A 26,465-nucleotide genomic window follows, 5' to 3' on the forward strand; every position below is an offset into this window, starting at 1 on the left:
CTCCATTCGTGGAATTACTCTAACAATAAAGAGACAAATAATTTAATCGTGTTTATGAGGTAGAAAAATGATATGATGGCTTTATTAGACAGTTCAGCCACACAGATGAAAACTGAAAGCAGCATGTAGCCAACACTTCTTGGCTTAACACTTGTTTTAGTTTTTTGGTTTAATGCTTTGGTTTTATCTGGAATTGCAGGACTCAGACTCGCCGCGTCACTCCACTGCCTCCAACAGCTCGACCTTCAGCAGCCCGCCCAGTCCTGCATCACCGCACAAGACCAAGTCTCTCTCCTTGGAGAGCACGGACCGTGTGGGCTGGGACACATGATGGACGCTTCACAGGACTAGTGGCGGCGTGTCCTAGCCCTGCGCACCCGCCCATATAAATACAACGCAAGCGCTACTGGATCCTCTCTCCTTATTTACCCAGCTTCTCAAGAGAGGAAAATATCTGAGGACATGTGGCTGTCAGCAGGGCTCTGTGTGTGTGTGTGTGTGTGTGTGTGTGTGTGTGTATGTGTGTTGGGCCAAGGCATCCATTGGAATTCCTCTCAATCTGGCTCAAAGTGTGACTCGGACCTGAGCCATTTCAGAGACGCACTACATTTGAACTTGATTGAACTGGTGTTTGTATATAAACTGGGGTTTGGGGTGAACTATTTATTTCTCAGTCCAATATTAGCTGTTTAAGAACAGTTTTTTTTCACGCACTTTTTTTTTTTTTGCTCTAGAATGTGATGAGTCTGGAAACCTGATTGATTACTACTTAAACTGCCGTTCTGATTGGCTACAGCTTTCTCTTAGCCGACGTAGACATTTGCTACCTGCCTGAAACGCTCAACACTCTCAGACCACACCATAATAACACCACAGATCACATGCCACCATCAAACTACACCAATATCGTGTTATTGCTGGGGTCACTACCTACATTCCTACTGCAGGATTTCATGAGTGCACTGGATATGCGTCGTTGTGCTGCCAGACACCACTCCAAAATGACAGACTCTGAAAATAAAGCACTACATACACAGTATAAAGAATAGGACATGGTTTCAGACTAGAAGCATTTTATTTTGATGAGTTCTGTTCAATCGAAGCCTTCCACAGTGCACCACTAACCTGTGACGTCAGATTTCCATCACAATAATGTACATAGGCTGGAAGTATAGTATAATATACAATAAGGAAATTCTGTAGAGAGAAAAACAAAGAAACCATCAGCTTATTATTTTAGCTGCATTTTACCTGCATAATTTAATTTAAATTGATTTTTTTTTAAAAATCATGTTCTGGAAAACTACAACGTTGTTATTTTATATCTTGTGAAAAATCGATCAGTGTGCTGCTAAAATTTAAATTTCTTTACATTTTCCATGAGTAGAACTGAAACATCTGTGCTGTTTTTTTTCCTCTTATATCTATTATGAAACCATAATATGTATCAGCTGAAACAAACTCATAATATTCGTATAAAATATTTTCGCCCACATTTTTACATTCCCAGTTTAAGAACCATAAACGTACGATAACGTCGAAGTTGTTTTTTAAGCAAAAAGAAGTGTGTCTGTTTTGATCCTGATATTTGTATATTTACTGCAAATATTTTACTTGGCAGAGTAAGCCATCATTAATTACAATTGCCTTGGTGCCAATGATCTTTTGAGATCTCTCGAGTCCCAATTATATTACACGTAAAACTCATTGGCGTGGTCTACAGAATGTTGTGATGTTCCCCACTGAAGGCCTTAAGAGCTGGACCCAAGCTTTTGCTCTGGGATCTGATGTGATTATGTGCAAAAATATTGCAAATAGATTTATATGCTTTCTTTCCTGGCAACCATTTCTGACTCCTGTTTCAGTTCAGTTATACTGTGTTGCTGAATAATTGGCACCCCTCTCCAGTGCAAATTTAGATGCCTGCTCTCGTTGACCATCTCACAACTCAGGATTCGCAATATTGCTTCAGCTGTAGTTTATATAAGCACGTGAAGGAAGGCATAAAGCAGCTGTTGCACAATTAATGACATTTCTGCAGTAGTCCACATTAGCTCTCTTCGCTATCATATATTTTGTTTTGTAATAATTTGTACAGTTCTGCATGCTAGATGTATTCATTTCCTGGTTCTGTTACAGGGCTGTATTATGTTTTGTCACACTTTTGCAAGGTTAAGGGTATTTTCTACGACGAGAGCTCACTGCAGGCTATTTTTTTTTGCGCAGATATCGAGCAGAAGATGAACGAAATCAATGGATAGAATCGATGTATTTCTATAAACAGAAGGTGATGTGACACTGGGGATTTTGTTCTGTTCTGTTATTTCATTTGGCTGAGAAATAACACTGGACCTGCACAAATCGGTCAAATTTCACAGTTTATAAAATTGTACACAACTGAGATCTACTTCATGTTAATGAGACACTGTAAATGAGAAGAATATTCATTTTCAAGACCAAACTTTACTCCTATCCGATAACTATAAAGTGAGACGTAACAGTTTACTCGTCAATTTATTCTAAACTATTCTACATCAGATGATTCTACGTTTGCAGCAAGCAGTTGAGTTTCAGTCTGTCTGTTTGTTCTGTAATACTGCTCTTTACATGCCAAATGTTTATCACCAATAAAACATTCATTCACGCACTCCTGTTGTACTTAGTTATGTGAGAAATCGCGTGGAACTTCAGGAAGAATACGTACGGAATGTGTCAGTCTAATCCAAGAAAGTCTACACAAAGTGCAATAGAGGAACAGTGGAACAAAAACCTGTTTCCCTCTCTGAAGGTTCTTAAAAAAACACATACAAAATGTACACAAAAGTCTAAGCCTGAACATAAAGCAGCAAGTGCTTCAATACAGTATTAAAAATGTAATATAACAAAAGCCCTTAGTGTTTACCCTGTCGATATTGAAGCTCTTCCATCAAAGAGCTTTCCTAAACTTCCTGCTGCGTCTGCATTTAATGCTGTATCAGGGCTTGCAGTTCTGTTTGATGGCGTCCGTTTGTCATCCCTGAGCAGGAAAAACCTCTTCAGCATGAACGTTTATAAACTCGGCGTTTGTAAAGTTCAAGGAGTGCCTCCGATTTCGTCGGTGACGGAGTGGATACCGTTAACAGGGCCGCTTTGGGCTGCCGGCTGCGTGCTGCTGAGGTCCCGGATGCTGGCGTGTCGTGACTGGCTGTCTAGGCGCTGTGATCCGCCATGTCGTGATTGACAGTCCAATCGAACTGTGCTGCTTTGCTGAAGCTGCTCATGCAGGCGGGATACACTGACGTGGGGGAGGCGGAGCGCCTCTGCACCATGGACAGTACAGGCTGTGTACCTGCATTGGGAAATGGAAACAACACAAAGCAAGTGTTGCTTTTCACATTACTGAAGTAACTGTATATGGAATCATGAGTGATCACCAACACTGGCTTTCCTACAGAATTTACTTCCAGCTATCATTCAACAAAGCTGATTCAGCTAATGGAGTTGCCTGATTGTCTAGGCCTGTGTGTATGTGCAATGCTGAGAGTTGAAACTCTGAATGGGTCACTGGGCATGTGCACCTCTGTTGCCTCGTTTCACAGTGACTTAGTGGAATGGAGAAGTGAATGATGCATTATGTAAACACGTATGAATAAATTACTTTATCTGTCTGTTTACATATTTCCATGAGGACTTATGTTGCAATCCATTGTACTTGGACCTTGGAAAAAACTCGACCTCTGGCACGGAAAACTGTAATGGAATGGTCATTCAACTCGGAATTAAAAGTCAGGAACTTGGGCAAAGCCCACCTAGCCCGAATTTTCCAACAAAAACAAACCTGGTGTCACAGAAATAAGGCGGTGCACACAGTCAATGATGAACAGAATTCTCTTTGCATTACTTTCAACTAGAGATGCACCAATACTAAATTCCTCAGTCGATACCGCTAACCGATAGTTCTGCCTTTTATACCTTCTTATAAATTAAAAACAATTAATTCCATAATTCTGAAGGAAATGCAAATAAAAACTTTATTCTCTCCATTTGAACAAGATGTTTCACAGTAACTGGTCTCATAAACAGAAAACACATTACTCACATTAACATGAACACATGAACTAAATTCTGAAGATTATAGTAAGATTATTAACTTATTGAATGTTATTACTTCATATTAACATTGACTGAATTGTAAAAATCCTCCTGTTAGTCTCACATTCACTCACCACAAACCAAAGCATTTCTACTTCATCACTGAACATCAAACTGGTAATATACAATATCAACTTTATATATAATAACATTAACTGGATATGAAATATACTATTTATATATATATATATATATACACACACTTTTTTGTCAACTCATCTTCATTTTAATCTTTCAACGGTGTACTGGCGTTTTAATTCAGCTCGAGCAGCATGGCAAAAAATATTTTAGACTCGATGATGAAACTCCCGCTTCACTGTTGCAGCGTCCGGTGTAAAATTTTAGCAGTGCAGAGATTACTGAGATTACACACTGCAGTTTTGTCGTCATTCCACACAAGAGGCATCATCTTTACACACAGCACAAAATCGATGTGTTTTCCCGCCCTATTTTGATTGACAGGATATAATCGGCACTGATCATCGGATATTTTCAAACTATCGTCCGATAGCCTATAGCGTGAAAAATAGCCTTTATCGGCCGATACATCTCTGCATCTCTACTTTCAACCTCATAAAACTTGATTTTACCTGCTATGTAGCTTTAGTGTTGTGAAAAGGTGTTTTAACAGCTTTGTAAGGTTAGATTTGTAACACAATTCTGCTGATTTCAGCCCAAATTTACTAACGAGATAAAAACATTGTGACAATAAAAAATTTATGAGCAAAAATGAACAAGCCAGTTATTATTATTATACATTATCTCTCTTTGGTAATCACACAGTAATCATTTACATGTACATCTTAATATGTTTATAAAATTCAGAGATTAGGCATCCAAATATAATTTCCTTTCTGGGCATCCATGCACTGGAATGATTTTAGTGGCACCCTTAGGTAAAAAAAAAAAAAAAGTCTCATGTCTATTATTTTTCATAAAAAGTTCTGAAAAATTAATTGTGGTTAATTAGCTTAATCTCAAACTGAAAATATGAAAGAAGTAAACAAAACTAAGAAAATAAACAAAAACTAGTTTCACTTTCACTTCATGTTATGTGCTCACTATAACATTCTTGTCACTCAAAGGGGAAAAAAGCTCTCCAATTCTGCTTCGACATCATTTCTTGCTTTCTTTGTCTAACTGATTTATTTAGTATGACATTTTTGTAATGTAGGCCTAGTTTAGTCTACTTTACAAAGGTTCTATCCATGCACAGTACAGTACAAATGTCCAGGACCAGTAATTAAGAACAAAATTTACTTAGTTCAGATACAACAATTACCAGTTTCCAGAATGGTTTATGCTATAATCAAGGAAATTTAAAGCAGAGAGGAACAATATGTTCTTGTAATTGAACAATTTGTACTTTTGCTAGAGTGCAAAAATAAGAATAAGTAAGTAAGAATAAGACATACGTAAGAATTCCCTCGTCTCTAGCACTTGTTTGTTAACTACCTCGATCAGGTTACGGAAATCCAAAGAGGTACTCAGGTAATTGGAGTGGAGAGCAAAGTGCAGAAGCCTGAAGTGTATTACATGCTCCTTACACGCTCACATGCTCTGTTAGCTGAGTTACACTGTATAGGTTCTCTCTAATGACAGCAGTAATACAGATCACAACATTTCACTTCAGGTCATTTTGTCTTGTTCTGTGTCAAACCTGTTATTAAACTGAAACGGCCATTTTGGAGCCAATTCAGAACTATGCTCTCAAGGAGTCAAGCCTGAAAACTCTGCTCACCAAACACTCATGGTACTCAAACATTTATATATAATACTTTAAACATACAGTCATGCTGCTCGGTAATCATCGTGCTCCCTCACCTGCCGTCGTGAGACTGGCGCCGGCTGCTGTGGAAACTGCTGGCTTTGCTGTGCATGCTGCTCGGACGGCTGCTACCGCTGTGTGCCTCATCCAGCATGGCCAGGTGGGTGGAGGAGGCATGGGTGGAGGTGCCCTGTGTGGAGGTGCCACGGGATTGACGCACCACGGTAACTCCAGGCTCGCGGAGCAGCAGCTGAGTAAAGTCAGGCTCCTGCAGCACCTGTTTACTGTCGTGCACCACACTGCTGGTGTGCAAAGGGAAAAAAAAAGAAGAAGAACACAAGTCAGAGAAAGAACATAAGGAGGAGGGGCGGGAATAGAGACATGCAAGAGCAGGGGAGGACAAAAAGGAAGCGCTGGTATTTATAATTAGCAATTGTTGATAAATTCCTTTTACCTGTATCTGAAAAAAATTGTGTCCAATCTCATAGAAAAACAATACACAACTGGACAATTAGACTGGACACTGCTATTTTAGGCCATTTTGGATAGGGATGCTCCGATCGATCGGCCGCCACTCGGACTCGGCCGATAATCACGTCCTATGACTCGATCAGTAGTCTCTAAATTTGGCCGATCTCACAAACCGATTGCGATCTGATGATGTAAAACACATGATCACATTAAACCTTAGCGCCGCAGTCATGTCATCACCAGTGTGGAATTATTACGAGGTCTCAGGAAACAATGAAAAATTCACCATTAGCCGTGTATTTTTAAAGGCCTATTGAAATGTTCATTGTAAAATAAATATTTGTTGTGCTTATTTATTTGATTCTCAATTAAAACAACAATCTACAACATTTCTGTAAATAATATAACCAAGGCAACATCTGTGGTATTACTTTATCTGAAGAAAAAGTGATGGTCAACAGAAAGCTTACATATCACTTATATAAAGCTTGAACGATCGGGATCGGGATCTTGATGACAAGAAATTCGATAATCGGTATCAGCTGCAAAAATCCTGATCGGACCGGCCCTAATTTTGGGGACAGCTTATGTTTTCAGGAGACTCACTCTTTTTTGTGATGGCCATGAAAGAAGCTGGCCCACTCAAAGCAGGTCTTCTTACTGCCCACCCAAAAGACAGAGGGGATGCCCACCACCAGCATCATCAAGTACTTAATGAGGAACAGGGCAACATTTGGCCTGCTCATCTGCTCCACCTGTACAGACAACAGTCCAACAATTAGATGTCATCTAATATTTAACTAATTATAATGTCACTGAAAGTGACACCTGAAATATTCTCCTAAAGAGCCTCAATTTGTTAGGCACAATATTAAACCAGAATGTTTAAATAAAAAAATCCCAATGGCATCATAAAATTCTGAAAACAATTGGACTGAATCCAGTCAAGGTATCCAGGCGTTCCCACAGTGACTTGGATGACCTTGGAAATGGATGAGTAACTGATGCAATAAATTGTAAATATTTTATGTGTAATTATATACACTACCAGTCAAAAGTTTACACACACTCACCCCCCCCCCCCCCCCCCGACATTTTAGAATAATAATAAAGTCATCAAAACTCTGGAATAACACAAATGGAACTATGGGAATTATGTCGTGATAAAAAAATCCAAAATAAATCAAAAGAATTTAATATTTTAGCATCTTCAAAGTAGACACGATTTTTGGCTAGAATTTACAGAAATGTATTCTTGGCTTTTTCTCAACCGGTTTCTTGAGGAATCCCCCTGAGATGCTTTTTAAAAAGTATTAAAGGCGTTCCTACCTACGCTGGACACTTACCATCCAGGTGGATGCTACACACTAGTGGTGGTTGAGGAGACCTGCCCCATACTATGTAAAATGCTTTGAGTGTATAGACGAGCGCTATATAAATGTAACTGTAAAAAAAAATATTAATTCACTATAGATGATAATTACTACTAATAATATGGCATACATACTATACTGTATACTACAACAAAGTTATCCTGTGTGTGTGTATATATATATATATATATATATATATATATATATATATATATATATATATATATATATATATATATATATAAATATGTATATATACATGTATATAAATAGAAATCTATATATATGGAGTAATGGGGCCCTGTTAAAAACAAATTTAATGGCTCAGCAGGCACACACACACACACCCACACACACACACACACACACACACACAGTGTCTCAGTGCACAGCAAATCAGTGTAAACTGTCTTTTCCAATCCAGCTGCCTCTCGGTTGTACACACATACAGCTGCTTCTGTTTATCTACTGCACCGAATTCATGTTATCAGTCAAAATCTACATTACAGCCTATTTTTTCCAGACTATATGGAATCTGGACAAATTAGTACATGAAAATGGTAATATAAAAAAATTCAATATAATGTTTCACTATAATCTATTTTGGGGGGCTTTACACACATTTCCAGTAAGGAACCTACTCATGGAGATATAAGAAAAGGCGAAAAGGAGAGAAAAGGAGAGAAAAGGCAGAATGTGAGAGAGAGAAAGAGAGAAAGAGCAGAGCGAGTGCTTGAATGCATGTGTGTAAGAATATTTAATTATTAAGAGCTAATGGAAAAGATTAGGAGTTGGCTTGAGGCTTGTGGGTAACCGCAGTAATGCATTATGGTAAGTTTAGTACTAGACATCACTTACTGAATGCCATTTGTCTAAGTAAATATAGCGCATGACTGAAATAAATTTGTGAAAATATTAGAAAAGTTTTTTATCTTGCTGCTTTGTATACACTTTGTGTATCCTACCTTGAACGGGCAGGGGATGTGGTAGTTTCTGCACTGCTCCTGCACCCATGTTATCTCCCACACTGGCCTGTAGCTCTGCTCGTACATGAAGCAGCCAATCACCGTCAGCAGCGGCACCAGGTACAGCACGGAAAACACGCCTATGCGGATCATGAACTTTACCAGCTTGTCTTGATTCTCCTTGTCCAGGGGGATCTCCATACGGACACGGTTCAGTGCCACAATGCCAGCCAACAGCAGCACAACTCCAGCAGTCACAGCCAGAGCTAGAGGGGCCAGGAGGAACCAGCGCAAAGCGGTGAGATCGTAAAGACCCACAAAGCACACACCACTCACACCGTCACCCTCCACCCTGTTCAGCGCCATGAGTGTGACAGTTAGCACGCCGGGCAGTCCCCAGGCTACTGCGTGGAAGAGCAGTGCTTTCTTCTCGATCGCCTCGCTTCCCCACTTGGGTACAGCAGCCAGGAACCATGTGACAGTGAGCACAACCCACCACGCACTGCCAGCCATGGTAAAGAAGTAGAGGGCCATAAAGAGCAGCGTGCATGCTTTGTTATGTGAGCCCTGTGTGACAGTGGCAGCACGGAAATGTCCTGGTGCCGCCTTGTTGCATGCCACGCGCTCCTCCAGCAGGAAGCCCAAGAAGAAGACCAACGATACCATCATGTAGCACACGGAGTAGAAGACAATGGGACGCTCCGGGTAGCGGAAACGACCCATGTCGATAAGAAAGGTAAGGAAAGTGAAAAGCGTGGCGGACAGGCAGATGATGGACACCACAGCGATGAAGTAGCGGGCAAGGACAAGCTCATCCCTGCTGAAGTACATATTTGGGCATGGGGGTGAGCAGTCACGAACACCTAGGAACCTGTAGCCCAGCTCAGGGTCGACCTTCAGCTCGCGCGGGCACCAGAAGCCATAGTCACGTTGTACAGATAGGGGAGATTCCGCTGTAGAGTTAGCACTCGACAGGAGGTCCTCAGCTCGTGGATACGGCTCGTCACATTCAGGAAACCTGGGACATGATTAAGAACATTTGATGCCTCATAATTCTGCCATCTCCATAATTAAGGATTATAGAAAAAATTTGTAGATTAATTCAAATGTGTGACTGTTGGGGAAAGTTAATTATTTATTTTCAATCATTATTGATCTGGGACAATAATTAGGGTGTCTCAAAAAACTTAATCTTGATTTGTTTCAGAAAATGAAAAAAAAAACAACAACATCATCATCAAAAAGCTTTTGAACAATGAGTTATCAACAGAAGAACAGAAATAATGTCACAATGGATGATTTGACCAGCCGTTAATGCTACCGGTTTCCCTTATATGATTAACGTTTTATGCTAAATAGCAGTTATTTTTGCTCAGGTTTTAGGCTACAGCAGTACAAATGTGTCAATAAATCAGTCATTGAAAATACAGACGAGCCATTCACAAACAACCACTAGGAAAATGTAGCTACCAGTAATGTACGAATTTGATAAATACACATACTGTTCTTTCAAAACTTGTAAAAATGAAGATATAATCTGATATAATTTACCGGTTGCAGGCCATCTCTTCAGGCCAGTTTAATCCAAAGATGTCCATGAGCTTGTAGCAGTCACTCTTGGCCCGCTGGCACAGCTGGCGACATGGCAGGGTTACACGGCCATACTCCTTACACACGGGCGCGTAGAGGGCACAGAGGAATGGACGCATGTCAGCCGAGCAGTCCAGGTTCACCATCGGGTGGAAGGGCTAACAGGGGAAAAGGCTTCATTAGGGTGTCTTAAGGTACGTTCACACACAGCAATTTTATCGCTGAAAGTCGCCAGCTGCTGTACTATAAAGTCACCAGTAGGTTACCATCTTAACATGGGTGATGCAACTAGCATTCCACTTTTGACAACAAACCAGTTTTCTTGTCGCTAAAATGAAACGTTCTGGAGTGAGAGCGATCTGATATAAAATTTACCAGTGTATTTATGCATCATAGTCTACAAGATGAAGGAGAAGCAGTGTGTGCTCTTTATCATTGCGGTCATCTATCTGCAGCAAAAGCGCAAGCGCCAATGAACGTAGCTTAGCACATGGCCTTAGCACGTGAAAAACAAAATAACAATAATGAAACACACTCACTTTTTGTTCCAGTCGAGCAAAATCCCAGTGTAGCTCCTATCTCAGTAAGTGAGTTTCATCACCAGGGTGTCATTCACTATATGTTCGATGGTGACCGGTTATGCTAGTGAGCACGGGTGTCTCTACTGTCTTCACTCCCATTGGTAGTCACTGCACTTAATTGCTCCAAATTTGCATAAAGTTAAACTTTTCTCAACTTTGTCGCATCACTGGACACGCCCACATCTCGTCGCCAATGGTCGTTCATGTCGTCGGAAGTTGCCAGCTCTCATTGAAAATGAACGCTCTCTGGTCGCTTTGTCACTGCGAGTCTCTGTATGTGTGACTGCACCTTTAATCTTTTTTACTATATCACATTGAATAGCTGCTTTTATGGCTGCAGTGCAACCTATTTACAAATTTGATGCCACTTGCTGAACTCAGAAGAACTCGGAGTTGAGGAGACCACCCCTAGCTCCCGAGTAGGAGTTCTGAGTTCAGGGGGTGTTTTCTTTCTTTTTTCCTGGTTGGAGGTCAGGAAATATGACTTCTAGTCGAATGCAGTATATGAGCCATGGGGCGGGACTTGAATATGCAAATTCCCAGTGGGAGAGAACTCCACCCAGTACAAGACATAGTGCCTCTCTGGCTTTGTGCTTTTGCTACAATAGCTTTGGGATGACCGTGGAAAATAAATCCAGCATTTGTAGATTTATATTAAATTTATATTCGAGTGAATAGTTTCTGAACACAATGTACAGTACATTTCTATAAATGTCATATAAATTACTTCCTGTTTCATTGGGTACAAATATGACTTTCTATACATGTCATTATCAGTTAATAAGGTACTGTGTAGCTCTTCTTAACCATATAAAATGTGAAAAATTCATCTATGAGGATTAACACAGCCTGTACTGATTTATGAGCAATTTTACTTCTGAAACTAACTTTAAGTCCATTAACAACCAGTAGAAATTAAACAAATCAGTAGTAAGCGTGTTACAGTCAGGCATATCAGATGTAGGATGTTTTGTATGTACATATTAATAACTGGAGCACATTATTCCTAAAACATTTTCTCCTAAGCTGCCACCCAAACTGCCTGTAAAAAAGGATTAGGATGGATGTTAGTCTTGCCTATTTTGACACAAAGCATCCTCATCAAGGCATCTTTTCCTCACATCTAATCCATATTTAACGTGGTAAATTCCGCTTGGATCCAGACTTGACGCAGACGTGACACATCAAAAGAGATGTAAGTGCGTGCACTATTCAAGTAGCTGATGGATATGTTGCCAGCTTCAAGTCTCGGAGTTCTATGTAAGAGAATGAAATTCTTTTTACGTTTATACTTTTTATAGATTTTATTCATGTTCCCTATTCACTGTTTTCAGGACAGGGGCTGAGGCTAGTGAAGTTTTTCCAATACATTTTTCCCAGTAATGGACCACAGTCCATTATTTTCCCAGTGATGAGGAATTTAATGGATGCCCTCTTTTACCTTACGGTAGAACGTTGAATCTAAGTGAATTCAATAACTCCATTACATTTATATTTGTGTAGCCAGGCCAGTCAACTGAACAGATGCTAGCTGTAAAGGGAATTGAACCTGAACTGGTTCAGTAGACAGCGTTATTCTTGTTCTGGTCTGCACGTTACTCACACTAGAATCCCAATGTGTGCATCTTGATTGTCGTCTGGGAAAAATCTGTCCAGTCTGTATTGTCATTGCCTGTTTTTGTTTTTCTTTCTTACAGCTTCTAGAAAGCCTTTTTATAAGCCTTTAAGCAAGTCAGAAGCTATGGAAGGAAATTTCAGGTCAGGCTGGGCTTTCATACGTTATTTAGAATCAAATATATGTTTCAAAAACAATACTTTTATACACGTATTATATACATGAATATTATGATGCATTCGACTAGAGGTCGTAACTTGTAACTCTTGACCTCCAACCAGGAAAAGCCAAAGAAAACATCGCCCAACTTGAAATAAAGCTACTACTCAGGAGTTCAGGGTAGTCTACTCAACTACAAGTTCAGGAAGTGACATCAAATCAATATGGCTGATCACAGCATCAGCATTAAATACAGCAGCATGTCTTACCTTGAACTAAATTATACTGTATATACACGAATTAGATTTAGCTCAATCACCATACAGACATATTTACATGTTAAATCTGGAAGATTGACTCTACAGTTCACTGTTTTGAAGAGGAAAATATACATCACTCATCCCAGTTAGGTGGCTAGCTTGTTGCTTACAAAAGATGACCGTGGAGTCGTCCATGTGTTTTCCCCACTTCGTACTTTGAATGCATGGAGGTCGCAAATGGCGTCATTCCGAATGCAGCATTATAACATGCATGTAAATGTGCTTGCAAAACCGAAAAATGTCAGAATAAAAGTAGAAATTAATCTCTGAAGCTAGGGCTGAGCAATATGACAAAAATATTATATCACGATACTTGAGGACATTTCTATGATACATGATGTGCATCACGCTATGTAATTTAGCTAACAAAGTATGCACAAAACAGTATTAAAATAAACAAAGTTTGATGATACTTTACTTTAATGCCTACAAAGACAAAGAAAATAAAGTTTAAAAAAAAATTACATCCATTTAATTTTGTAATTATTAAAAACGTAAAAAATACATCACCATACCAATGAGATCTCAGAAAAGGGTACTGCAAATCATTGATATGATATGGTTATATCACACAGCCCTATCTGAAGCACATTTTTAAAACCCTTTTCATCTTTGACATTATATGGCTCAAAGTCCAGGGAAGAGTGAGTTTTGAGGTGTAAAAGCTTCTCAAATACCCGGCACCTCACCAGGTCATGCCACGTCTCCTGCTTATAACTGTTTCATTTTAACCAACAGGTCTCTATTTCTAGAAGAGTCGCCTACTTTTGAAATTACTATTACTATTTAATCCTACCTGTCAGATTGTCCTGCCAGGGCTTACTTCGCATGCGCACATCAATATTGCATCATTTTTGCCACACTCAACAACACGCCCCTAATTTTTTACTACTTGCGCTTGGACTTGAAATCTGATCGGGTATTTTGCACTGTAAAATCATCCTACCCTTGCCTAATCAGAATCTTCAGCAAAGTTGCACTGAATTATTTTACGTAGTCACAGGCGCGAAGCAGAAACCCACAGTAGGATTTTTTTATGTGGTAGGATGGATCGATAGATATACGGTACGTACAGTAGGAAAATCTGACAAAGTAGAACAAATTGACACAACCCCGGCTTTGTTGGAAACTGTCCTGGTCACTGATTTGAGCACAGCAGATGTTATAAACCAGGGTTTGATTGTAACTTCAGCACCGACAAACAACTCACACTCAAATTCTTGCCTAAATTTAATTCCAGCATTATCTCTAAAAGGGTCAGTATCCGTACTAGGTATCGAGTATTGAAAAAGAACATCTATCACTAATCTACTCCCTAATCACAACTCTGTATCCAATCTAGTCTCATCCATCCATCCATTTTCTGTACTGCTTATACTACAAGGGTCACCAGGAGCCTGGAGTCTACTCCAGGGAACTCGGGGCACAAGGCGGGGGACACCCTGGACGTGGTGCCAACCCATCACAGTGCACAACTGCACACACATCGACACACTACACACAGCTTGGAAATGCCAATCAGCCTACATTGCATGTCTTTGGACTGGGGGCGGAAACATGGCGAGGGCGAGAATCGAAGCCCCAACCCCAAAGGTGCGAGGCAAATGTGCTAACCACCAATCTAAACTCATAAATTCTTATTTACATTTCCTCTCTGCAAACAAAGACGGTGCACAATTAAAAATCACAGGAATATTTCAGGGTCAGGAAGAGGTCAGGAATACGCATTGTGACTCTTAAAATCTCACTGAGTGCACACAGTTAAGACTTCTATATAAAAAAATAAAGTATGTTATATATATATATATATATATATATATATATATATATATATATATATATATATATATACACACACACACACACATATACTTGTATATAAAAAATAATATCATACTGCTTTTGTTGTGTTTATCTAAATCAAATTGAATATTGTGCATATCCATCCCGCTGTCATGGCAACCAGTGATCCAGGCAAGGGCCCGCATTCAGTGAGGGGTCTCTATGGAGCAGGGTCAAAGGGCGTGGTGGTGGAGGGGAACCACCTCCTGAGAGAGAAAAGAGCCCTGTTCTTTTGTTGCAAGACAATTGGGACTCGTTTCCAAAGCAACTGCGCTACTTTATGTGGGGGAGGGATGAAGAGAGAGAGAGAGAGAGAGAGAGAGAGAGAGAGAGCGAGAAAAGAGGAGGAGGAGGGGGAACGAAAGAGACATATAGTGGAAAAGGAACAAAAGACTGCGGTGTGGAAGGGGGAATGATGGGTAAAACACTGGCTCAGGGTATACTGCGCTGAATGGCCAAAGTGTAAAAATAACAATATGCTGCAGTCTGATCAGAATGAATAAATGTTATTAATAATGTTGCTAGTAAGGATGCAATAACAAGACTGCTAAGACATTATGAGTAAACAAGATAAGAACATAGTAGTTATTGGTACATGAAAAATATATCTCTTTTGCAGGCAGAATATCCTGAAATAACGGTGCAGAATATTAATATCCACAGACGAAGGATCAATGAACAGCTTTAACGTAAAGAAATAATTGAGCTGTGTCATGTTACAGTGGTCGTGTTTTAATGTTTGTCTTTGCTGGGTAACTAAGGCTAAAAAAAAAACCAAATACTGGAACATAAAAGCAGCACTGAGTTGTCCATGACAACATTAATCCTGCTCAGATATCCCCGTCATTCTGTGAGCACAATGCTCCCTCATCCCCAAAACCCTTTAGGCAAACGTCTCATTTCACAAATGAGGTTACACAGAGTTCAGTCTACAGTGGTGCATTTGAAATGTGAAAAGTCAATTTTTTTCTAGTAAAATCAATTATTTAAATAAATAAAATAAACAAATAAAGGCACAGATTAAGAGGAACACTATGGTCCTTCTAGTCTCGATCTTGACTTTTCAACTAGTCTAATTTCCATTTAGTGCTCCCTGTCAGTCTTTTTTAGGCTTTTCCCCACCCATTAGTTCTGCCTTCTCCTGTACCAGAGTCACGATAAAAGGTTTATTATAAATAATTGAGTCATGTGCTGAAATCTAGGACATATAGTGCCTCAGAAAGTGCCTCCCCTCGCTAAAGAAATAAAATAAAATAAAATATTTAGATGTCCTTACAATTATTTACAACATAAAAACGTCTAAAAACTGCATAATTGACATTCATTCACCCCCCCCCTTTCTTTTAGCAACATAAATAAGGACAATAATGGAATTTTTGAGAGATCACACGAAATATGTTAAACAGTTCAATCTTAAATCCACTTGTGTCCAATTGTATGCTTGCACAATTCATATCTGGAGATGTTAGGAGGAAAAAACATTGTAGAAGGTTAAAACATCAAAGCTTTGAACCTTCCTAGGAACACTATGAAATCCAAAATAACAACGTGGCACCACCCAGACATTAGAAATGGGAAATAGGAGGACCTGTCCAGAAAATTTTGTGTTCTGATCAGACTAAATTGAGCCATTTGGTCAAAAGCTTTGGTCAATATTTGGTTAATGTTTTCCACAAACCAAATATAACCCAACACCCAGGTAATGCCATTCTTGCGATCAAGCACGGTGGTGGTAGCATCATGCTCTATGGTTTACAACAGGAGGAACTGGAAAGCTTATTGCCATCACAGTCAACATGGATGAAACCAAATATAAGCAAATTGTTGAGGACTACCTGTTCCAGTCAGCCAGATATCTGCATTTATGGTGAAAATATATATTCGAACAGCACAATGAGACAAAGCACAGAGCAAAAACATACATATATATATATATATGTATGAATATGTATGAATATGTATATACATATACATATAGGTCATTATGTTTATGTATGTCAATTCATATCTACTAAACTAAAACGTGAATGCAGTCTCTATAGTATGAGTAATATTTCAGCATATTTTAGCTTACATTTAATTTGACCATATATTTACTCACATATTTGTAAATGAAAGAAATGATGTGCCTGTACCTCCATTGCAAGGGCTGCAGTTTGCTGGTCGTAATGATTGAGCAGGTTGGGCATGAAGGTGGTGTTGTAGGGGAGACCCTGGCACATCCGCAGCATGATGGGCTCACACGTGAAGGTGCTGTGGCTGCCTGCTGACTGCATGTTGATAGCTGTACATGTTGTTAGCATGGAAAGCACAAACCAAGCAAGATCCATTGTCTTAAGCCCAGCCAGAAACATTGCAAGAACAGAATGATGTCACTGTGTCTCGGGGAGAAATAGGTGTTTGTTACAACAGCTAGAGTTGCCTCATTGACTCGATGAGAGCTGAAATATTCCGGTGTCGGTGGAGTAGGTAATCTCCATTGTTGTTCTGCTGTAGCGAAACTAGGAGATCTTCTCAGTAGAGTTCCATCTTCGGCTGTACTTGCATGGCCTTTTTTCCTGGTTTACTGCCTCACCATGTCTGTAGAAGAAAGAGTGGACTAAATATTGGATGCAAAACCAGTGATGAATTATTTACTCAGTGCACACAATGCTTTAGACTGCTTTGGCAATCAGAAACCAATCTTAAATCTAAAATAACCTGGATTAGGACAGTATAAGAATCTAAATATTTGCCAGCTTAGATACAATTAAAATGACAGTAAGATAAATAGATAAATAGTAATGGTAAAGGTCACAGCCATTCTTTCTTTCAGCTTATAATGACAACATGATGAATACTGACAATAAGAGAAGAAAAGTCATTCTCAAAAATATCTTTCTGATATTTTTGTTTCTTTTTTTGTTACATATTTACAGTGCGGGGAAACTGTCAAGTATTTAGACACTTTTGTTTTTGATATTTATAATTCTTCCACTGCATATATCCACGAAAAAAAACTGATGGGGAATAATGTATTCAGATAATATATATATATATATATATATATATATATATATATATATATATATATATATATATATGGCAGCGAGGGCATAGAAGCTTCCTAAAATTCTCAGGGACAACATTATTAAAGAACACTTGAGTGGAAAAAGCTACAGAGCCATAGCAAATACCTTAAACTTCCCTGTTAGTACAACTGGTTAGATAATATGCATTTAAAAGCATTTAAAAGCATTTAGACAAATCAGAGCTCTCCTGGAACAATATACTCTGGTCAGAAGAAACAATAATAGAACTCTGGCAAAAATTCAACTTGTTATATTTGGAGAAAGAAGTGCTGTGCGTATGATCCCATGAACACCACACCCACAGTGAAGCACGGTGTGGGAGCATCATAATATGGGGCTGCTTCCCTGCAATCGGTATTGAAGCAATACACATCATCGAAGTAAACATATTAGAGGAAAGGGCATATTAGAGGAAAATTTAATCTCATCAGCCAAGAAACCCAACCTGGGGAGGAGATGGATGTTTCAACAAGACAACAACCGAAAAACCTACAACCAACATAACTTAAGAAGGCACTACATGGCCTCACCAATCTCCTGACTTAAATCTCATTGAAAATTTACACTCTTTTAAAATTTGAAATTGATCCATCAGAGGGAACCTCATAACCCTATGGAATCAAAGACAATTTGCCATGAGGAACAGGCCAAAACTTAACCACAAAGAAGTGGAAGTATATAAAATAACAAAAACAGAAGTGTTTGAATAATTATTTCTTCAAGGGCTTGTTAAGAGACTAAAGATTTCATCATAAGTTTTCCTCTAATCCGCAACAATGGCTTGGTGTTTATTAATACTGTGATACTGCTATGTGTAGACTAGGTATTTCATACTGTGAGAATTTCCAAAAATATTGGTATAAAATTTACAAAACAGAAAAATACTGAACAGCTGATCACTTTGAATGTAGAATTCTTTAACAGTTCATTATTGGCTATTCCGTAGCATTCTTGTCTCATAACACATTTAATTATGGTAAAAACATTTACACGCTACATGGACCATATACATATTTATGCACTATATGGCTACAAGTGGACACCTGACCATCACACCCATATGTGGTTATTCTCCAAACTGCTGTGACAAAGTAGGAAACACAATTGTATCGAATGTCTTTGTATGCTCTAACATTACATTTTCCCTTTCGCAGGAACGAAGAGGCCAAACCTGTTCCAGCATGACAATGACACTGTGCACAAAGCGAGCTCCATGAAGACATGATTTGCCAAAGTTTGGACTGGAAGAACTCAAGTGTCCTGACCTCAACACCGCTGAACACCTTTGGGATGAACTGGAACACCGACTGCACCCAGATGTCCTCACCAACATCAGTACCTGACCTTACTAATGTTCTTGTGGTAGAATGAGCAAATGGAAAGCCTTCTCAGACAGATGAGTGGAAGTTATTACACCAGCTAAGAGGGACTAAATCTGCAATGGCACATACAAGTATCATGGTCAATTTTGGTGTCCCTGAGGGTGAGTCAACTGAAAGTCATATATATATATATATATATATATATATATATATATATATATATATATATATATATATATAATTTTATATTGTATATTGCAAATTAGGTTTTACATAATGCATATCATTTTTTCCTACATAATCTCCATTACGCTCACTGCAACGCGTGTTCCCGATAAAAACCCGAATTAAACTGTAGTATTAAATTGTAATCTATGTCGCAATTTTGATAAGGTTTTTATTGGACTCGTCCTCATGTATTAAAGTGTAATGCAGCGTGTTCGTACTGCCTCGGCTTTAGACTCCTTATAAGAGAAAGTAGCTTATAACAAACACTAACGACATGAAAATGATAAACAGACACATGTATCCTAGCGGTATCACTTCCCGCAGCCTATCACATGCACGCACGAGCCATCTTCTTCTCCCAGTTTAACCCGACTCTGTTCTGCTTTGATCAACAAAAGCGCGTGCTTTAATTGGTTTGTTTGAGGTGAGGTAAGCTGATGCTACCTGAAAAAAAAGGCGTCTCCGTTATTGTTTCCTATTCCATCGGTTTTTCTGAACGAATGTAGGCCTTCGTACTTCTCCGGTCCGGAAGAATCACGCGCAGGACTCGCTCTCTAACACAGCGGCTCCTCTTTATCCGTGTGGAGAGTGTGTGTGTGTGTGGCGCGCGCGCGCATATTCATCGCGTCGAGCTACAACAGCCACTACGCTGTCGTCACTCGAGCGCGAGCGAGTGCGTGAGAGTGCTAGAATCGCTCTTAAAGACAAGCTACCTGGTAACTGTGCTGTGATTAGGGCTAATCTGAATGAAACAGCCTTGAGAAGCGGTCAGTTTGTGTTAGTAGAGGTGTAGAGGTGTAGTGGTGTATATATTCGGTTGCCTGGAGCGGTGTGAAGGTTTAAAGAGGCGGTGCTAACACACTCTATGGAAACCAGTAAACTAAATAAACCCGTTCAACGGTAAATATAGTTCATGACTGTTCATGGCTGCTTCTGTAGGCTACTACTGACGGTAGGTCATTTCCTGGTTCCATTCCAGTACTATAGAAGCTTGTGATATTGGTTTAATGCCTTTACCTTGTGTCGTAGCTGTAATGTGTAGTGTGTAATGTAATGGCACATTAATCAGGTGCAGTAATGAATTACAGCCAGGGCTGCTGGACAATACCTGAGTAGTTCTACTGGGTTATTATACTTAAGTATTATTTTGATGTGTTTATACTTAACTTTGAAAACTGAAAACCTTCTACATCAGTGGCCACCAACCCTGGAGATCGACCTTCCTGCAGGTTTCATCTCCAACCAAAATGTAACACACCTGTTTTAGCTGATCAGTACCTTCCTAAAGTGATGATTAGATGGTCAGGTGGGCAGCATTATGGGTGGATCTGAAGTCTTCAGGAAGGTAGATCTTCAGGATCAGAGCTGGTGACCACTGTTCTACATTATACTACAACAGAGGTTCCCACATTTTCTGGGCAAATAACTCCAAATGGATTTTCTACAAACCCCAATTTTTTGGCCACACTACCTTTTTTAAAAAATTTTTTTATACAAAAACAATCCAGATCCTTTAGATGTTTTTATGACTTAAAATTGCATATGTTTTTGATTTGGACTTTTTACGAATATTCAATTCGATTCAATTAAATTTTTATTTGTATAGCGCTTTTTACAATGGACATTGTCTCAAAGCAGCTTTACAGAAATATATAAACACTATAAATATTCTAATAAATATCACTTATGTTAAAAAGTAAATGGCTTGTCCTTTGTAGGAATACCATTAGTAAAAAAAAAAACAATTAAAGCACGATACATGAAATAATTTTTTAAAAACGAGGCAGGATTAAACCCTGGGTGGGACGGCAGTTCATTGCAGGGTACTTTGCACACACTTATTCACACCTAGGGGAATAGGGTTAGCATAACATAGCATATAGCATATTAGCATAGCCAATCTACCTAACAGCATGATATTGGAAGGTACAATGTAAAACTACACATAGACAGTAACTCAAGCTCAGGTTCGAACACTAGAGCTGTGAGGTAGAAATGCTGATATAACATGCGTTTGCTTGAATTCACAATACGCAATTTCAGGGTATAAATGCACCTTCACATAGTTTTCATATGATTACATATTACTCACCTGTTAAAAACATGCAATCACATGGGAAATATGTGTTGTTGTTTTGTTTTTGTTTTTTTTTAGCATAGAAGCATTGTACTTGGATACATTTGGGGTTGTGTCATTATCCATAACCATATACAATACTGATACAACTGAACTAATGGCTAATTACACAACTATCCTAGATTCCATTATCAAGTATACTGCTATACCGGTTACGTTACAGCTCTAAAATTACCCCGGTATTTTACAGGAGTGTTTTGTATGTAACACAGGAATGGCATTCGCTCCTCGAGAGACACTTGGTAGTAAGATGCAGACCAAGCGGAGCTCCTGGACGCCACTAAACCACCACCTGTCCAACAGCCATGTACGTTCATCTGATCATTCTTAAATCATTTCAGCACAACAGTTCTTACTAGTTCTTAATTTTTGAAGCGGTGATGCGTCTAAACTTTCCAGACGTGTGCTTGTCTTCATCCTTTTGTGTTTGATCAATATTGCAGGTCTTTGAAGAGAGGAAAAAGCTTGTTGGCAAGTGGGTGAGGAATAAAATTCTGGCCTTTTGTACCTACTGTATAGCATACACATACACGACATTGCTTATTAAGCTTAGCATTGCACCAATCTGTTTCTTAGTTTGATAAGTGGTCCGACAGCCAGAGGAAGCAGGTGTTACAGGACTTCTTTTCCCGTTGCTCCATGGCCCAGATGAAGTATCTTAGACAGACTCTGTGCACTCAGGTGCCTGAGGACGTGCTGGACTTTACCAGTGTTCTGCCCAGGGTCATATCTCTCTATATCTTCTCATTCCTCGACCCAAGAAGCCTCTGTAGATGTGCACAGGTAAATAACTTCAACCACATGGGTAGAAGTTCATCATTCAGTTTTCTAATACTATTCGAGTTTTATATTGCTTAACCAATTCATACATCAATTATTTAAAAACATATACAGATTCCTCTATTACTTTTACAAATTGCGCATCATATTTTTTTCTAAATATAACATATTAAAAAGTTTGCGGACTGTCTATGTGTAGGAATATCTTAAGTAAAAAGCTTTAAATCTAGGGGGGAAATCTGTCTTTATTATTGTGTTGTAATAAAAAATATATCATTTATGTCTTTATGAATGTGTAACATATGTGATGAAAAACCAAAGGAATGTTCCTTTCACTGTCTTACCCGTCTAGTGGGAGTATTGCTCACACACTCGCTGCATATCTTATGTACATCCAGAATTTTTAAAAGCGACATCCACTAGACGAAACATCGGAGCCAAAACGTCCCCTGTCTGTCAGGTTTCCAAGTTGAATTGTAAAATCTTTAGTGATTTTATACACACTGATGTTAAAGACACTGACGAGTGCTGTCTCTAATAAGACTTTCCGCTGTTGTCATGAGCCGTGTCTCAAATTGAAAACTTGTCTATGTTTAACGGTCTTCATGAACAAAACTGGTTAAGATTCAGGTGTAGAATAAATGTTGAAGATTATAGATATTGTAAATGAATCTAGAAATGTAATGTAAAATAAATGTTGAAGATTCTACAATTATAGAAAATATCATTTGAACAAAATATCGCAATATTCTTGACATATTCTTCAATGTAGAAAATGTACGCATTACAGGATTATTGCATGATGAAGCTGATTTCAGACGTTTCAAAATCCGTCTTTCATAAAATCAGCCTGTCTAAAATGTGGACATGTACACCTGAAAGGGTTAACACTGCATTATATTTCCATTGTTGTTGTACCCACAAGCACCATGTCCAACACAGTGCATAACATGGAAAGTAATGCTTGATCTACTTATTATGAACCACTCTAAGGTTAGCTGGAATTGGAAGAGCATGGTGGAGCTGGACCAAGTCTGGATGCCAAAATGCCTGAGACTGGGTTGGTGTATAACATTCACTCCTACACCATTTGAGCAAGGTGTGTGGAAGAGGCACTACTTAGAGACAGTGCAGGGGCTTCATGTAAGCCGACCCAAGGTGAGACTGAATATAGAAGATATGTTTTGGAGGGCATGGCATAATTCTCAAGCTAGAATGAAATGTAACTCATAGATTAAGTTACTTAATATTTACAATTTATTCATTTATGCCGTTTTTCAGGTCAGTGAGGAGGGTTGATGATTTGTGGAATGGTTATAAAGCTGTAATTCTGAGTTATCTCCATAACACAGTTATCTCTATAACACTACCATGTCAAATCCTTGATTGTTTTTTCCACAGACTCTCGATAAGGAGGAATTCATAGTTCCTGAAGTGAAGGCGATCAACAGTGAAGTTGAAGAGCCGACTCTGGAGAACGGGGAATTGAGGCCCAGCGTCCTGAGTCAGCATGGGCGGAGTTTACCTGGCCATGCCTCAGTGACTTCAGCAAAAGGACTTCCACCGTGGAGAGACTCAGACAGACACCCCACTGACACAATACGCTTTAACTACTTAGACAACCTCGACCCAATCGAGCATGCAAGACAAGTGTAAGACAACATCCTCAGTTCCCTGTGTGCACACACACACACACACACACATACATGCCCTAATCTAACACAGACTGTCCTAAAATAGTAAACAGTTTATCATCCCCAGTGTGTCCTGTCCTCCTACTATGCAGTTCCTGTATAAATGTAGAGCTTGTATATTGTATATGTGTGTTTAGTGTGAGTTGAGAAATTAAAACATCCTATTTATTTCTGCAGACAAGCAAGAAGCAGAGGGACTAATCCCAACACATCACAAGAAAGCACACAGAAGAAAGCCCTGTCTGCCTCATCATACAAACGGTGCAAGGCCAAGTCTATGGTAAGCTCATGCAGTAAGACTTATTCCACTCATTCATACTCAGGACTTACTCTGAAAAAAAGCATGGAGATTATACAGTGTTGTGAAAAATTATTTGCTCACATCCTGATTTCTTCTGTTTTTGTGTATGTATCATACGAAATTGTTTCAGAAATTAAAGCAAAATCTAAGATAAATCAAAGGCGACCTGAGTAAACACAAAATACAGTTTTTAAACGATAATGTTATTTATTGAAGCAAAAGTTATACAGTACCAACTGGGTCTGTGTGAAAATGTATTTGCCCCTGTAGTTACTAATTCCGCAAATGTATGAAACTGCATTCATAGTGGGGTTCAGCTGGACTAGACACAACCAGTCCTGATTACTGCAAACCCTGTTCAATCAAAGCAACACTTAAATAGAACTTTTTCAACAGTATGAAGTTGGTTAAAAGGTCTTACTCAGTAACACACTGTGCCAAAGTTGAAAGAAATCCCAGAAATGATGAGGAAGAAGGTGATTGAAATACATCAGTCTGGGAAGGGTTATAAAGCTATTTCAAAGGCTCTGGGACTCCAAAGAATCACAGTGAGAGACATTATCTCTAAATGGAAAAACTCGGCACAGCAGTGAACCTTCCCAGAAGTGACCGACCTTCCAAAATTCCTCCAAGAGCACAACAACTACTCATCCAGGAAGTCACAAAAGAGCCAAGGACACCATTAAAGGAACTACAGGCCTCTCTTACATCAATAAAGGTCAATGTTCATGACTCCACTATGAGAAAGACACTGGGCAAAAATGGCATCCATGGAAGTGTGGTGAGGTGAAAACCACTGCTAACCCAGAAGAACATTAAGGCTCGTCTGAATTTTGCCAAAACACACCTTGATGATCCTCAAACCTTTTGGGAGAATGTTCTGTGGATTGATGGGTCGAAAGTGGAACTGTTTGAAGACAGGGGTCCCGTTACACATGGCATAAACCAAACACAGAATTCCACAAAAAGAACATCATACCTACAGTCGAGCATGGTGGTGGAAGTGTGATGGTGTGGGGATGCTTTGCTGCTTCAGGGCCTGGGTAACTTGCACTAATAGAGGGAAAAATGAACTCTGCAGAAAATCCTAAAGGAGAATGTCCAGTCTTCCAACTGGATTATGCAGCAAGACAATTCGAACATGGTGGTGGAAGTGTGATGGTGTGGGGATGATCCAAAGCATATGAGTAATTCCTAGTCCTAGAAGTAAGTGAAAGACTGTAAGTGAAAGACCCATTTGGACAAGCCTATGAAATACTGGGAGAGTGTAGTCTGGTCAGACGAGAGCACAATTGAACTTTTTGGCTCTTATACTACACACCATGTTTGAAGAAGAAATGGCACTGCACATCACCCTTAAAACACTATACCAACAGTGAAGTTTGGAGGTGGAAGCATTATGGTGTGGGGCTGTTTTTCATCACATGGTACTGGCAGACTTCATATAATTGAAGGAACGATGAATGGATGGAATGAATGGAATCTGCTGCCATCCACCAGGATGATGAAGATGAGCCATGGATGGATCTTCCAGCAGGACAACGATCAAAAGCATACAGCAAAGGAAACTCTCAATTGGTTTCAGAGAAAAAAAATCAAGGTGTTAGAATGGCCCAATCAATCACCTGACTTGAATCCAATTGAACAAGATTTAAAGACAATATGTTTAGAAGAATGGTCCAAAATCACACCTGAATACTGCGGCCCATTAATTTCTTCATACAGAAAGCGTCTTGAATCTGTCATTACAAACAACGGCTTCTCCACTAAGTATTAAATACATTTCGGTTAGCGTGTTCAATACTTTCTTCCTGTGTCATTCCTCTTTATTACACATAACTTTATTTATGGGCTTTAATCTTTGGATTTCTTTATATGTGTGGATTTCTTGAGTTAATACCAAAATCTGGTGAAAATTTCACGTGAATAGCCTCATTGGAAATATATTGATTGAAAAAAATGTTGACGTATTCAATACTTATTTCCCCCACTGTATAATAGACCACTTTTCAGACAACCAACACAAAGTCTTTATTGAAAACATCTGAAATTGGTTAACATTAAGGGGTTGGGGAACAAATGAAATCCTGAACATTAGTTATCTGTATATTAAAGCA

General features: G+C 39.1%; 3 protein-coding genes across 7 annotated transcripts in view; 2 read left to right on the forward strand and 1 right to left on the reverse strand.

The window, feature by feature from the left end:
• Window positions 1–2,884, forward strand: part of cdc42bpab (CDC42 binding protein kinase alpha (DMPK-like) b) — a 75,242-nt gene extending 72,358 nt beyond the window's left edge. For all 5 annotated transcript variants that reach the window (XM_053613616.1, XM_053613621.1, XM_053613618.1 and 2 more), the window contains one exon: window positions 200–2,884. In XM_053613616.1, coding sequence (XP_053469591.1) covers window positions 200–331 — 132 coding nt within the window. In that variant the 3' untranslated portion in view covers window positions 332–2,884. The remainder of the gene's footprint in view (window positions 1–199) is intronic.
• fzd3a (frizzled class receptor 3a) lies at window positions 1,092–20,027 on the reverse strand. Its single transcript, XM_053613623.1, has 8 exons — window positions 19,881–20,027; window positions 16,951–17,395; window positions 10,260–10,456; window positions 8,709–9,726; window positions 6,977–7,125; window positions 5,956–6,201; window positions 2,903–3,328; window positions 1,092–1,197 (listed from the first exon to the last, which is right to left on the reverse strand). The coding sequence occupies exons 2-7, from the start codon at window positions 17,167–17,169 to the stop codon at window positions 3,073–3,075; spliced, it is 2,085 nt and encodes a 694-aa protein (XP_053469598.1). The 5' UTR covers window positions 17,170–17,395; window positions 19,881–20,027; the 3' UTR covers window positions 1,092–1,197; window positions 2,903–3,072.
• Window positions 19,328–26,465, forward strand: part of fbxo16 (F-box protein 16) — an 8,590-nt gene continuing 1,452 nt past the window's right edge. The window contains exons 1-7 of the mRNA XM_053613622.1: window positions 19,328–19,369; window positions 21,786–21,880; window positions 22,017–22,052; window positions 22,150–22,356; window positions 23,347–23,511; window positions 23,755–24,005; window positions 24,225–24,327. Of these exons, the coding sequence (XP_053469597.1) occupies window positions 19,345–19,369; window positions 21,786–21,880; window positions 22,017–22,052; window positions 22,150–22,356; window positions 23,347–23,511; window positions 23,755–24,005; window positions 24,225–24,327 (882 nt within the window). The 5' untranslated portion in view covers window positions 19,328–19,344. The remainder of the gene's footprint in view (window positions 19,370–21,785; window positions 21,881–22,016; window positions 22,053–22,149; window positions 22,357–23,346; window positions 23,512–23,754; window positions 24,006–24,224; window positions 24,328–26,465) is intronic.

This window comes from Ictalurus furcatus, chromosome 25 (assembly GCF_023375685.1).
Source record: "Ictalurus furcatus strain D&B chromosome 25, Billie_1.0, whole genome shotgun sequence".
Lineage (NCBI taxonomy): Eukaryota > Metazoa > Chordata > Actinopteri > Siluriformes > Ictaluridae > Ictalurus > Ictalurus furcatus.